The sequence below is a fragment of the Musa acuminata genome, chromosome BXJ1-9 (assembly GCF_036884655.1).
Source record: "Musa acuminata AAA Group cultivar baxijiao chromosome BXJ1-9, Cavendish_Baxijiao_AAA, whole genome shotgun sequence".
In the NCBI taxonomy this organism is placed as follows: Eukaryota; Viridiplantae; Streptophyta; class Magnoliopsida; order Zingiberales; family Musaceae; genus Musa; species Musa acuminata.
The window spans coordinates 17466774-17482606 of record NC_088335.1 but is presented as its reverse complement, the minus strand read 5'-3'; the positions used below and the strand labels follow the sequence as shown (position 1 = coordinate 17482606).

The 15833-nt window shown below is 37.4% G+C and overlaps 1 protein-coding gene across 1 annotated transcript; it reads right to left on the bottom strand.

The window, feature by feature from the left end:
• Positions 1-770: 770 nt before the first annotated feature.
• LOC135593401 (zinc finger protein BRUTUS-like) lies at positions 771-15391 on the bottom strand. Its single transcript, XM_065083392.1, has 14 exons — positions 14922-15391; positions 11493-11801; positions 10365-10559; positions 9925-10283; positions 9331-9559; positions 9086-9254; positions 7737-8990; positions 7457-7628; positions 7162-7383; positions 4876-5013; positions 3671-3905; positions 3484-3543; positions 1184-1255; positions 771-1113 (listed from the first exon to the last, which is right to left on the bottom strand). The coding sequence occupies exons 1-14, from the start codon at positions 15222-15224 to the stop codon at positions 976-978; spliced, it is 3855 nt and encodes a 1284-aa protein (XP_064939464.1). The 5' UTR covers positions 15225-15391; the 3' UTR covers positions 771-975.
• Positions 15392-15833: the final 442 nt, after the last annotated feature.

The following is a 15833-nucleotide window of genomic DNA, read 5'->3' as shown; positions in this document are numbered from 1 at the left end:
TTTTCTTATAAAAATACTAGTTTTATACTCATAAATTCTTTAGATCGATTTGGACTAATGAACGATTTGAGTTACTGAGTTAACTCAGAATTTCCTAAACACTACTTTTCCTCGTCACCTCCTCCCCCGCCTTCTCCGCCTCCTTTTCTATCTAACAATAACTAAAATGACCAAAGGCATATCTATCTATTTATTAAAATAAATGTTCCATATGACAAAAAAACACTATGGGAACAAATCACTCTTTCGTATATTCACAAGATTTAGAAAATTAATTCATTTCAACAAAAATGGCAAGATCAGTGATTCGACTCTATTGTCCATGATCATTAACGTATCCGATCAGATCAGGCGCATCATGAAGCAAGCAGCCTTTGTAAGATGCATAGAGATCTCATGATCTTTGATTTCTTGAGGCGGGGTTTGCTAAAGAAGCAAAGTCAAATGGCACGTAATATGTATGATAATTCCTATGTCGCATTTGGAAGTTCAGCAGACAAATTCGAAACAGGGGTTTCCTACCAACTTCAACTAACATTGGCCTCAACAGTTCAATGTTCTAGTTAAGACAGCATGACAAAAAAAAAGTTTCATGATGCTAATAATTTAACAGGAGAATTCAGATAATCGCATAATATAAAAATTGCCAGAAGCAGATCCAAAGGATTTTCATTTCAAAAATTATTTGGATTCCCAGATAACACAATGAGTTGAAAAGATCCCAAATTTCTGCTTGCATAGACAAAAAAAAAAAAAAAATTACAAATAAATGGGGAAAGCCTGTTTGATTTATATTAAAACATTTTCCAGACGAATACTCGCATTTTTCTGCATTTGTGGGAAAAATAAATGGACATACTATGAACTAACTACGAGTGCTACAGCAAAGGCATAAAAAGTTGCTGCTAAGTGCATAATATATATACACACCTGAAAGGGGAAATCGAAAACCAGAAAGAGAAACAAGGGATTCATTCACCGATCTGATGTGGAGCAGTTGATTGCATCGGTCTTGATCACCCTTGTGTTGTACGAACCACAAAAGCCACATTTGTGGTAAAGCCAGTGGAAGTGAGATGTGCCCTTTTTACCACAGTCATTACATAGTATGTCCTGAAGATTACCGTATTATAAGTAATCAGTTCTGTGTCAAGCAAGACATATAGAGATAGTTGTCTGTTACCTGACACCGATCCCAGTACTCCTCAGGAAGCTCTTCAGCAGCCAATAAAGCATCAAGCATGCCGAAGTATACCTGCACGAATAAATCGTGTTTCCAGTATGAAGGGAAGAAAGCCGAAGAACATTGCAGAATAATGTCTTCTGTCAAATATACTCTAGCAAACACACATGTTTTCAATTGTCATTTTGCATGCTTATGATACAAGGTTCAAATATGTTGTTATGTAAATGACTAGAAGGAACTCTACCTAGGAATGCTCATTGTGAAACCCATTTGTGAAACTCTACATAGCAAGGACAGTTGTCTTTGGTAGCTCACAGCTGAAATTTTTGTTCTCAGGTAATTACATTGTTGGGATTAGATTGTCACCCGGAAATAATGCATGGCATCTTCATGGAGGGATGTTTCAAAGAAAAATAACAGGTTAAAAGGTCACCCATACATTGTGAAGATTAAGGTTATTCCAATGTCTGCACTGGTACGGTAAATATGTAAAATTGTAATATCAGAAACTTTCAGGAAGGAGTTAAAATTATATGATACAACAAAAGTATCTGGAAAATCTAAAGAAACTAAAAGTCACATCTATGAACTTTGATATAAAGAAAAGGAAAACAAATAAATTTCACTAAAGAATTGAAGCAAGATTTGCAGGATCCCTAATTAGGTTTGAGATTGATTGTGTGATTTAGGATGACGACAAGTTCAGATTGGTTATATCAATTGAATCAATAGTAGTAAACAACAGCAATCAAACAAAACTTGGTCATGATTGACATGATCAGTCAAAAATAATTTGGGATAACTGTGATTGGCTGGATATCATCTAGAACCAGCTGACACCAACCAGAATTAGTTTGATGGTTGGTATTGGATCAAGATCTAAAAAATTGACCAAACCAGTTGTTACGAATCAGTATATTACCATTCTGATGGTCAGTTAATACAAAGACCAGGCAATTTCGCTCGGTCCAATTGAAAACAGAGCTTATACTGCCTGGTAAACTAACTGAACCCAACTTATCGAGTGACAAGTTGATTGGTACCAAGCTATACAGGCTGATTATGAGTAGAGTTTTCTTCAATTTCTGTTTTTTATAGTTGATGACAACAGTCTTTTTCTATTTCCTTCCCTTTCTCTCTTCTGTTTCCACTGCAGCCTCTCGTCTTAATCACCTCTTGGAACTCCTTCGCTGCCGCCACCACGACCCTCATCTCTTTCCCTACCCTAGCCAAACCCATACCAATCAACAAGTGTCATGCTGATTGCTGACACAATTTTCCCAACTGTACCAGTAACCTACTGGTCTGTTACTGGTATCAGTACCAATTCAAGATTAAAAACTTTTGACTTGGATTACCAGAATCATCTTGGATTTCTATGATCAACAGTTGATCTCAATGATCCCCCCAGACAGTCCGAAGCCAAACCAGATTGGAACAACCCATGTGTTGGAAAGGCAAAATGAACCAATAATAGAGTACTAGTTTTGGAAATTATGTTAGTGAAAGTGATACATTATGTGGATACTTGAATAAAACTAAGCGATCAGATCAAGCAGGGTGTCTAGGAAAATAGAGATAGAACCTCTTAGGAACATTGGCAATTGAGGAACTTTTCATCAAAAGGGATTTAAATGAGCATATGGGAAAAGAAACATGGCACAGTTGAAGGTTTAAATATAATAAATAGGTATAAAGATTAAAAAAATAAGTGGAACATATGATTCTAGATTTTGTCACATCTCATAATCTAATTGTCTACACAAATTTAAAGAAAAGAGAAGAATGTTTTATTATTTATAAGCAATCAAAATTATAACTTATTGTGGTATGGATAATAATATACAATGAAAAAAGATGGAACTCATAATCAATAAGCTCAAGTTTACAGAACTTCAGCTAAAGAAGCAATGAACATAGTCATCATAATTAAGAAAGATTAGGGATCAAGATTTTGTGCAGTATGTCAGGAAATAATAGGGAAAAATAAAACATGCCAGACAGCAATTTAGCTTTAATATTATGTTCAAGTATCTAGCACCACAAAATGGGGTCAAATGATTGGATTCATACAAGCAGATGCCTATGTGCCTGCACACACATGTGCTTATGCACTCATGCTTACACACGAAATCACAATAGGAACTATATTCATTGTTTCATCTATTTTACAGGGTTTGAGAACAAAGGGACTATAGTATATCCAACATGTATAATGTGAAGCTCTCGAAATTAATTATGCAAACAAATGAAATGTAACTCGATGCTTAGTCATGGAAGAAATATCAATATCTTACAGCCATGTCTCCCAAGGATTTGCTGCAAATTGGGCATATGTAATGACTGCAAGTATAGGCCTAGACAAAAATAGAGAGAAAAAAGCTGGTTATCAACCAAACTTCTCTCGGTCAAAGAAATGGAGGACAATATAGCTGGTAAAAAATTCTCAAAAGAAAAAGAAACTTAACAGGAATAAGAACATACTTGGAAGCATGCTGAGTGCATGAAATGTCCACACGGCAAAGCTCTGACTGCTTCACTTGATGTAAATAGAAAATCACAACAAATTGGGCAATTTGTCTCTAGACCTTTCTCACGACATTTGTGTTCTTTTAATCTCATTCCCAAGCAACAATTGCATGTCATACAATGAAAGAAGTCTATGCCAAGTCCTTTTCCAACACGACACAAGTTGCAAAATGGGCAGTGGTACACTGTCCTGAAATAAAAATGTTGCAGCATTAACTACTTGAAACATAAGCAATTGTTGCAGCATTAGGAAACTTCTCATTCTTCAACTCTTTTATCTATTTGTCTTGCTTTTCCTTTTTAACAACTTTTTTGGCTGACACAACCAATTATGCAATTATTACTTATCTATGTAGGAATGTGAAGGAACTTGAAGCTAAGTGAGCTGGAAAGAATATTTATTTGCTAAATATTTTTAAAACACATGTGAAGAACCTTCAGGAGTATCTACATTGAAATTCCTCAGCCTTAAATTACAAAAAGAAATTGATAACTGAATTAGTATATACAACCAGAATTGTTGATGTAAAATGTGGTTTTCACACTACGTGTAAGATGACTAGAAATCCAGATGAATCCAAGGAGAAGGAAAAAGAATATGGGGTTTCTTTATATATCCCAAGGAATATGGCAATTTTTTATATATCTTAAACATCAACTTCATATGACTAGACAAAATTTGAGCACCCAAAGAAAGAAGAAAGATGCAAACCTTCTCTTGTCAATCTAGAAGGACCCAATTGTTTCTCAAGAATGATAACAACAGCTATTACTCAATGAAGTGGACGGAAACAAATAAACTTCACCTATATCAGAAGTCATTGCCACAGAAAAGAAGATCAATTGCTGGCAGCAAAAGAAACTGTTGTGCAGGATGCAACAAATTTTATCTCTAAGAAATTTCAAATATAAACAATATGTTGATGTGCTGAGGTAGACACTATTTGGTAGATTAGGAGTATTTGAATTAATAGACTTCCCTTAAGGCTATTTATATCTATGCACAAAGATACATCTTGAAATTTAATACCTGACTTTAATACTTCGTATAAGAAGTCAAATAGAACTTAACAAAAGTTCTGTTAAAAATAGAACAAAAAGTATAAAAACACTTTTCCAAATGCCAAAGTCAAATAATAAGAAAGCCTATCATCACCAACCTCTCATCATCAAAAAACTTGCAGATATTGCAATAATATTTCGCAATTGAGAAACCACCACAGGATGGCGTCTTGCACGTTGGGCCAACTGGTTGAACCTTTAAACAGCGCATACACATCATTTCAGTTGTTGCTTTTCTGCGAAGGATGAGAAAATAATGGTAAAAATTATAACTAACATTGGTATTAATATATCACAATATCAGGACACTAGCCAACTGACCGAAAACTGTTTGTCCTTTGAGTAACAACATGGTATTTTCATAGAGGAGGTAAGTGCATAAAATTTGAAATTACAACAAGCCTTACGCCAATAAACTCAATTAAAAAATATAAAAAAAAAAATTGGAGTAGCCCTATGCAAGCTACATGAACAAGGACTCAATTAAACCTAGGACACCCAAGAAAAAAAGGAGCCCTTTTATCAATATTTTGGGTCCTAAAGCAAAAGGTTCCATGGGCCAAATCATGAAGCTACAAATGTTTGGAAGTCCGAATGACCTTTAGTTGGATATACGGGTCCATAATTCCCACATCAGCTGAGTCAAGCAAACTTGTCACTCATAAACATGGTTCATTCCTTCTCAAGCATCTTTCCTAAGGACAAAACTATGAGCCTCATGAACTACCAAAAGCATGCTCACCAGCCAAAGTGGACGTACCTCACACAGGACAAAAGACAACCATACCCATATCCAATCAAATTGTAACCAACATCATAATAAAAGATGAAGTGACAGCTAGTAAGACTGTACCAACTAGGTACAGTTTAAAAGTAAAGCTAACTGTAATGCAAACTTGCAAGGTGTGGATTGGCATGCACCATATAAGTAAATAACAAGTACTACAGACCAAGGTTCGTAATTTCATACTGTACCGGAGTATCGAGCTTAGCTCAGTATGGTACAGTTCGAGTATACCGAGCGATACACGCTGGCGTACCGCTCGATATATATATATATATATATATATATATATATAATTAAAAAAAAAAGGGAGACGTCGCCTCGTTTCTTCTCCCCGCGAAGCCTCGACGATGTCACTGAGGCTTCTTCTCGTCGTGCGGATGAGGAGAAGTCGTCGACGACGCCGAGGCCTCATCGCCTCAGACAAGGAGGAGATGACATCTCATCTGCGGCATCCGACAAGGGAGGGTGGTGACGGAACAAGATCGTAGAAGAAGAGTGGCGCCGGATCTCCAGGTTCTCTCTCTTCTTCTCCCTCTTCTTCCTTCTCCCTCGGCAAATACCGCCCCATAGCGGGCAGCGACGATCGAAACCAATCGTCACCGACCGATTTCGTGTGGTAACGGGGCAGAAACAACCCCATACCGCCCGGTAGCGGGCGGTCTGCGTACCGATCTGCTGGCGGACCAGAACAAGCGGTATCATTCGAAATTAAAAACCCAACTCAATACTACAAAAGGTTAGTAACTTTGGACACTGTGCCTATGCAATAAACATGAAAATGGTGTGCCTACGCAAGGAACATTAAAATGGTAAGGGCATCACTAATATGCATCAAACTCAACCTATAAAGAGCTCTCGCAAGTGAACTACGACATGTCAGTAAGGTCATGCATGTCTAACAACATAAATGGTTCTTGGCATCAAATGAGGGAAAGCACTAGCCCACAACGAGCTATGTACATTAAGCTGCAATCTCATCCAACATAGAAAATAGTCTCTAGCATTAACAAGCTGAAAACAACAAAACTTTCCTTAAAGAATAGGCAACACAAGCTTTTAATGGCTAACAATATGTTATATTTGTTATGAGAATCAGCCTAGATAAAGTGGACAGTTGTATCTGTGCTGTCAATAAATGAGTCAGTTATGCACCTCAACCAGTAATTAGCTTGAGTTCCAGCTCACTTTAGTCTTACTGAACACTAAGTGCTCACATGAATGTATCAAAATTTTACATCCAAATGTCAAAATACAACAGATTATCATCATCACTGCCTTTTTGCTATAAATCAATTTAATTCCCATAGAACAGCTAACACCATAAAAGCTCAATCTATGTTCCAATGTACAGTCTTGGGTGATTCATAACCAACTCCAATAATACAGTACATGTAGAAATGTATTCTTACAAATCAATTTCATTTTCACATTAAAGAAAGGATTCCTGAAAATCAGTGGTATTAACATTTTATCAACTTGGATATATAAATTTTTAAAAGCAGACAAAACATGTTAGTAATGATGGAACAAGGGCAGAGCATGGTATTATTAGAATTTACACATGGATAAAATATTTTAGCAAGAATAACAATGATACCTGTCCATCGAATGGTCACTAACTTTGTCGTGGCAAAATCTGCATGTGAATAACTTGTTACAACATGCAGCAAGGAGTTTGCAGTTCCTCTTGTAATGCTCACAGCCAAAGATTTGTGTATCTGGATACCGAAAGGATGGAGAGCATCCAGGTATATCTTCCTCATCTATAGCTTCCTCAGTTCTAGACTCAGGTAATTTCTGCTGAGCTGCTATCCAGCGACTGCAATATCCATCTGAATTACTTATTTATGTGCAATACAATATCATGTGCAAAAGATCAGACAAACACAAACCTCGTCATTAAGTTTTGTATAAGATATGCCTTTCTTCGTGGATCAAGTGTTGGATCTCGTGAAACCTTCCGTATCTCTGATTCAAGCTCATTCTGATTCATCCTAAATATATCATTCCAACCAGGCTTGAACATCTGGTCACATTGCTCAAGACTTTCTTGGTAATCGGTACCTAAATGGAACATTTATATGGTGAAAAAAAGTCAGCACAAAGTTATAAGTTCCACGACTTTAAGAACCACAGAGTATAAACAGAGAAAGACATAATTAAATCAAAGACCTTTTGGAAGACTCGAACTCTCTGCAGAAGATGTAGACAATGGAGGAGAGCCCTTCCACCACTCATTTAGCCACTCATTAAACATTGTATTTTTGGTTGCCTGCCTCCATGTATCCATCATCTTATTTTGTTCCTCTTGACTAAGAGCAGAAGTTACCCATGGTAGCATTGATTGGAGGACCTCTGCTCCTGTTGTTCCTATTATTCGTCCAACAATCTTATCTTGCTCATCAACTGAAAAATGTTTGTCAAACAATGGCCATAACTCAAGCTCTTCTCTGAAGACATGATTATTCAGTGTAACTCGTAGAGATTTGCACATTCCTTGAAGCTTAGTGACAAGCTCATTATGTTTCCTTGTCTGATCAATTAAATGAAGAGAAGAATCAGACTTACTTCCACTTGCAGCATCCTTATTGTCATTTGTTACCAAGCCATCATGCAGTTGTGAAAGCTCTGAAAGCACTTCAGAAATATCTTTAAAGACCTTCTCTTCCTGCTTGTGGTCAAGGGTATATGAATGGCTCACGTTATGAAGAGATTCTCTTGATTCTAAAGCTGGGAAAACAATATCATCCTCAGCATTACTATGAGCTCTATATAGACCCCACAATAAGCGAAATCTCCCACTGAACTGCCGAAGAATGGCTTCATTGTAAGGTATAAGATTTCCAGATTCATCATCCAAATACTTCACATCTTTGCTAATTGCCTTATGAAATTTAAATATGTTGTCAATCGGCCTCAAAGTATTCTCACTAGTACATGAATTCAATTCCATCTCTGGAACAAAGAGACTGGAGTTTAAGGAAGGAGCAGAAGAATTGTAAGATGAAAGAAGCAAAGATTTTGTTGCATCAAGTGAACTTATTCCCATGTTACTGCTAGCAACTCCTAGACCTGGCACACAGCAGGGCTTTTTGCAACATGGGATAGTATTGATGTCATTATCTTTTGAAGTATTGCTTTCACCAGAATTTTCACAAAATCCTGAAAAGTGGCCTCGTTTAACAGGTCTGGCATTTTTCTCACTTCCCAGAGCAGTCAAGTCTTTCTTACAACCAAGTACACGAGCACACACACACAATTTTTCTCTGAAATCTTCTTCTGATTCAGCGTTATCTTCGAAACTAAAGCAACTGATTGCCTTTGAAGTCAGGCATATAAAGTTGCCAGAATTGGTTATACCCTCACTCCGAGCCTTGCAAGCCCAACCAGAGAACAATGTAACCAGTGCAGATTCAGATGATGAGGCTGTGTCACAAAACATAAAGCTTATATGGATCATTGCAAAACAGAAGAAAATTGCAGCAAAAATAAAGAATAAAATACATGAGAGGACAACCAACCAGCTAGGTGCATATTCTGGAGAAATGAACTTGCCTCCTCATCACTTAGATTTGCAACAAACCATGGCAAAACACGTTCCAACAACTTCAAGGGCATAACACACAGACTTTTGAACATAAGCTTGCGCTGCTTCTCTGGAGAAAAACGCAACCTGGCAAGAGGAAGAACCTAACAGAGAACAAAAGCAAAAACTCAAATACTCATAAAAGGAACTATAGAGTTCACATTTCTAAGATCAGCCTACCTCAGCTTCCTCGTTATGGAAATGCTTCTGAATAGTGTCCATTATTTGATCAGCATGTGAACACAATTCTGAGTAGAATTCTGCAGAAGTAGAATTGGCCCCTGCACTTTGGATTTCTTCAATTAAGCACCTAAACTTGTTAAACTGAATTTTTTCATTTGCATGCTCCTGCAAAAGGGACTCCATTCCATCTAATACTGCTGGAAATATTACTCGATCTTCAGCATAACTGCATGTGCATAAATGACTATTACTAAAATATAGATGGCTGCTAGCCACTAAGTTCAAAAATTAAGGTGAAGGTATAAATTTCTGATCCCTTTTATCACATATTGTAATTCATTATCTCAAACAAAGTTCCTGTACTTCTTTCTGTATTAGGGCATTGTTCAAAGTCAGTACATCTCTTTATATGAAAAAATATGGTTAAGTGCAATCTTCAAAATTTGAATACAATCATTCTATAATTCATTGTTTGCTTTCTTTGGCTATTTGTGTTTCATATGGCTAACATCAAAGAAAAGGTGAGCAATTAACCAAAATTATATGAACTTCTGCTTCTATGCAAGAAAAAATAACAATGACGTCTCTTACCTGTGAAAGATGCATACATCAGCAATAAATTGAAGCCTTTTGTTAAAGGCAGACAAATCAGAAAAATCTCCAGAAAGTTGTATTTTTCTTGCACCTTCTGCTATATCATTTAATTCTTTTCTAATAGCATTATGCCAATGCAATATTTCATCTATCGGATACAACCCAAGATGATCAACAATTTTGCTGTCTGATTCTTTATGTTTTCTTTTTCCAATCCTGGAAAGATCAGATGGACAGATATGCTTCTCATTGTGATCAATAGATCTGTCAGGTGCAGAACTCTTCGACTGAAATTCATCACCATGATTTCGTCCCATGTCAGCCATGCATTTGTCTTTTATCCAAGTGAATATGACCTATGTTTATTTTTGAAATAATGACAGTCAAAATGAATCTGGATTTTCACAAAAGGAATCTTGCAGGAAGAGGAATATTACCTTTTTAAGAAGCTTTTCCTTTGGTACTATCTTCCTCATGCAGTTGATCATATCCTGATGTTCATCAGGTGAACTAGAAGAGGAAAGCCAAGGAAGGAACTCTTTCATCATATTCACAGGGATACTACACAAAAACTCCCAAACCAAATCAGCCTGCTCTTCAAATGAATACTTCTCCATTAGCAAGGGGAAGACCTGTAGCACTACCAACTAATTAGCCATGACTTATGTTTTTCAGCAAACATCAAATGGTATTGGGAATTGAAGAATGAACAACACAAAAATGGACCACCCTAACAATTTTTCAGGTATTACACCCCTTCATAGGTGCTTCTCTAGTTTGACGAAGAGAAGTAGTTCCCAGGACCAAAATTAGACATGAAAATAAAATGTTTACTGCTGGACTAATAGCTATATTAGCAAAGATGTTCAATGGTACCTTAAAAGAGCTGACTTACCTATAGCACTAGTGTTACCCAGTCCTTATCACAAATGATGTAAAAGAAAGACAACTAATTACTCCTGCTGAAACTACTAAATTTCTTTGCCTTTCACCCTCACTGAAGGCCCCTACTGGACCTTAGGCTTGACCACCCCTGCTGCTGTAAATCAGTGGGGTGGACACCCATTGTTGGAATCTAAAAGGACTCAGACTAGGCTGTCTTGTCCTAAGAGTGCCAATGATCCTTACTGTAGACATGAATTAAATGGGAAATCCTCCTATTCTCCTTGTCAATCAATGAATCAGCCAGTCTAGGCTTTCATCAATCCAGATAAGACCAAACAATCCTATTACATTTGGATTAGGCCCAGCATGGATATTCTGCTGCAGCTGTTGCTGCTCCTCTCTGCTGTCTGTTGCCACCTTCTGCCACTGAAATTGCCTCTTTGATGCTGCTTTGGGGCCTTGGATGATGCCCCTTGCATCACAAAATAATTTATGAAATTTAATCATATCTAATCTAAGTTGTAAAGAATCATAGATGAATCAAGAGTCTTGTCTGTTAAGTTCTTGCTATTTGACTTTAGAGTAAATTCTTAAAAGTTAAATAAACTACAGGTTTTTCAGTAAACAAATTATATTGCCTTACAAGGAAAATTAAAAGGAAAAATCTAAGAAATACATACCTGCTCTTCTTCCTTAGACATGTGCTGGCTAAGTGATGTTTTTATGACTCCAGTGCGGGAAGCTAATTCTCTTCGAAAATGATCCTCTGAAACAAATTCCTGCTTTTCTTCCTTGGGCATTTGTTGATTAAATGATGTTTTTATTGATGCAATACGAAGATCAAGTTCTCTCCAGAGACGATCCTCACTTTTCATGTGTGAAATTAATAGAACAAACACATCATAGAAAAGATGACTCTCCCCTGTATGTTCGAGAGAATATGTCCTAGCCACGTTCTTGACACGTGTATCAAGAGCCGGAAAGATGACCTGAAAACATGAAGAAAATATACATTGTTAACGACATCATATTAATTACCTTCATGGTCACAACCATTAAGAAAGAATATTTGTTTGAATTATTTTTGATAAATCACAAATAACCTCTTAAAAAGGACCAGGCTATCTAACATAAATTCCAATTGGTGTCCAACTTGAGATATCTTTGGTAAGGGTCGAAATAGAGACTAAACAAATAAGAACTACTTTATATATTCCGTCACTACCAACCAGCAATACTCAAAAAGGACAAAAAATGAATGAATAAGTTCTCCAAAAGCTATAGACCTAGAATAGCCAAATAGCATAAATTTCAACTTCTAGAAAAAAGATCTTCAGCATATGCAAGATATATGCAAAACCAAGTTAAGATGATTTTGCTTTTTACCTTTTTCTCTAAATAGAAGAATCACATAAAAAATGCTCTTTAAAAAATCTTGGGCATGCACAAGATAGAAGATTTAGGTGATTGGGAAGGATTAAGTTATGTGGCTCTTGCCAATTACCAGCATCTAGAAAATGTCTCTACCATGCAAACCAATATAATAGGATCTAACAACAGGCTAGAAACACAAAACATGTTGGAAAAGAACATGAGAAAGAAGATCCATCTATGTTCAGGTCAGATCTATGAATTACAATCATGAATATACCAACCCAGATAACCTCAGATAAGGATATGAAATGGCATAGAAATTGCAATTCATAATTATATGTTTTATGCATATTGCTAATAGATGTATAATTTTTTTTCTAAATTATATTCTACATAAAAGGAGAAAGAATTCCATATACTTAAAAGATAACATATTCTTTAGTCTGCATTTCATCTGGGATCTATATTTTACATTTCTTTCTAGAAAATACTGGAATTCTCCTTATAAAATAGGTTTCCAACATAAACAGCAGGGTCTAACTTACACCAACTCTTTTGTCAATTCATCCAAATTATGCAATCTGCAATCAACTCATCTAATAAGGACATCTGATGTTGGATGCTGAAAAGTTTGACGGACGTACTTTTATCAATAATTCATTCAAATTAAATGCTTCGTGTATGCAAATGATCAATTAGAAACATTATATACAGATATAATTGGTATCATGTTATGTGGGAGGATTAAGAATCCAAAAGGTTATAGTGCAAAGGGAGGTTTCATTTTTCCAGACAACCCGAGTTATAATGGCATATACGATACCATATTAATACTGCTTTCGACAAACCATAACCAAGAATATGCAAGTGAAAATGGTCTACACAATGAATGTACTATATAATACCACGTTTTTCTTCTTGATTTCTCATGGTGTTTTCCCTTTTGAAATGCAAAAATTGCAAACAAACTAATAAACTAATAATGCTCTTTTCACAATAGATAATGACATATTCTTTAGTCTGCATTTCACTTGGCGATCAATATACCTAGGTTAAAATATCCTAATCTGACTGGGTAACATAGACCCTCTTTTTAATGTTTTGCATTATATAGGAAGAAAACAAAGGGTTCATTTCCACTGTCTCTTCAAGTCAGATTATTTTATATTAGGTTGTCCAAGTTAAATTCCTTTGATCAGATTAACTAATCCATTTTACTTATTAATTCTAGAACATTAGGTGGGTTTAACCAATAACCACTACTTTAAAACTCCTTGATCCTGAACCAATTGCAACGATATGTACAGGAGTAACAACTAAGATTACATATTAAGGTGAATGCCACCCCATATCAGGTGACAGATGCCATTCCGATGACAACCCCGACATAAAAGAATTACCTGTATCAGATGATTACGTCAGGCATAACATTTGACATATAAATTCTGCATTTTGTCATATACTCTCCAAACTATCTTTAGGGACTAAGAAATGATATGCATGACTGAACAAGAAGGGCATTAAACTTGTATATGTGAATCCTGTTTAAATGACCCTTTCTTGTTCAATCTAACTCTTTGTTGCTCTCTTCAGTAAGAACAAGAGATCCCACATCCTAGCCATGCTTTGCAAGCCACACTAACAAACCCAACAATGGAAGCAAAAAAAAAATAAAAATCTTGACTATCTAATACCAACGACAGGGAATTAAAAATTAAGCTGCCTTTTTTATTTTTGTTTTAGGTAGTGAAAAGACTGTGCAGATCTACCTTTTTTTTCTCTTAAATAGCATATAACTTTTATAGATTTACTTTGTTCAAGGTTTTTCTTCCTTCTTTGGTCCTACTGTTTTTTGATGAAACCAGCACAGCAACAGGTGGCTGGCCAGCACAAGGGGTGCCATCTGAACTTAAAGCTAGTTCAAGCAACTATCGGCTTTTAAAAGTCAGATAAATATCAAAGTAGAAATACGTGAAGGTATTTCTCATATAAAGCACATAACCTACAAGAAAAATTGTGAAACTTAAACTTATACAATAACAGTGACATATAAGCAGACAAGCACTCTTAATGTAGCATCCATTTATCCATGTTACAGTACCAAAAAGGACAATTTTTTTTTTTTTTACTTCCAGTAAGCATAAAACCAACTTAAGCCTATATCTCGTGACTAAGCTTAAGCCAAATAATGTAAAATGGATCTATCTGCATGCGAAAAAAGAAAAGAGAAAAAAAGATTCACTTGACCAATAAAGAACAACTTAAGTGACAAATCTTCGATCTTATGAGAAATAACTCTGACTAGCTTTATCACCATAGCAAGCACCAGAAGCGAACAATATAAGGAAGTCCGGAATCAATGACCTATACAGCCATTATTTTTCATAACACATCAAACAACCTCATAATTAGCTAAATGTATTAAAACCATTAATCTCTTTCCCTATTTGCTAAAAAAAATGATGGTCAACACCAATCAACACTCGCTCGAATTTTTCAAATTCCAGTTCATTGCACTGATTTCATCTCTGTCATAGTGAATCCACGTGCAAGTCAAACATGAGACCCCGTCCAGACAAATTCGACAGTTCACTCATGAAATCAATACCCTTTACCCAAAACATCTTATCGACGCGACTTCGGACCACCAACCAAGCCACAAAAGGCAAGATTTTTAAGACCGAAAGAACGGACAACAATAGATAGAGAGAGAGAGGAGAGGTTGAAACCCATACAGCGTCCTCGGCGTTACAGTGGTGCTGGTAGATGTCGAAGAGGGAGATGCAGCGGTCGGCGAGGGAGCTCACGTCGCCACTGCCGGCGGTGGCGAGCTCGACGGCGTCGTGGTGGAGCCGGTCGAGCTCCGACCGGATGGCCTTCTGGAAATAGACGAATACGAGGATTGGGGACTTGTCCGGCGATTCCGTGAGCGGCTTCTCCGCCGGCTGCGGCGGTGAGGACGGCGCCGGGTCGATCGAGTTGACCACCTCCTGCGGCATCAGGGCGAGGACCCCGTCTCCGGCAAATGGCATCGCCATGCCAACCGCCCTCGACCGATTCGACCCAGAGTTTTGGTTGCACCCCCCCGCCGCAAACCCGCGACCTCCAAGGATTTCGATCGCTCCTCCTCTTCCTCCTCCCTCTCTCTCTCTCTCTCTCTCTCTCTCTCTCTCTCTAATTTTTATTTTCTTTGATTTTTTATGGTATTTAGAATGTCTTATTCGCGTTTCAACGAGCCATTGGGAGAGAGAGTACCTCGCCCGGCGTTGATAAGAGGGAGAGCGGCACGTGCAAAGAAGGTGCCACGTCGGCATTTGAGGCGGTCGCACGTGTACCCCCTGCCCCGCTATCCGTTTCCCACCGAGGAGAACTGGCCATGTAAGCGCGCACTTACGGCCCACTCCATGGGCATTTACGTCATTTCAATCCGCCTTCCAGATAAATCGGGTCGTTCCGCTACTCATTCTTGAGCGGTTCAGGTTCCGGCTCAGGTCGATTTACGAGAATGCTCACGACTGTTGTACAGATTGACGGTTGTGCCCGCGTTGGCACGATGGCGGCCGGGCGCATCTGAGCCGACCCAATTTGGCTCCGTGCGCCGTTGGTGGATAGCCGATCACCCACTTTGTTAAAGAGTCACAGGGGAG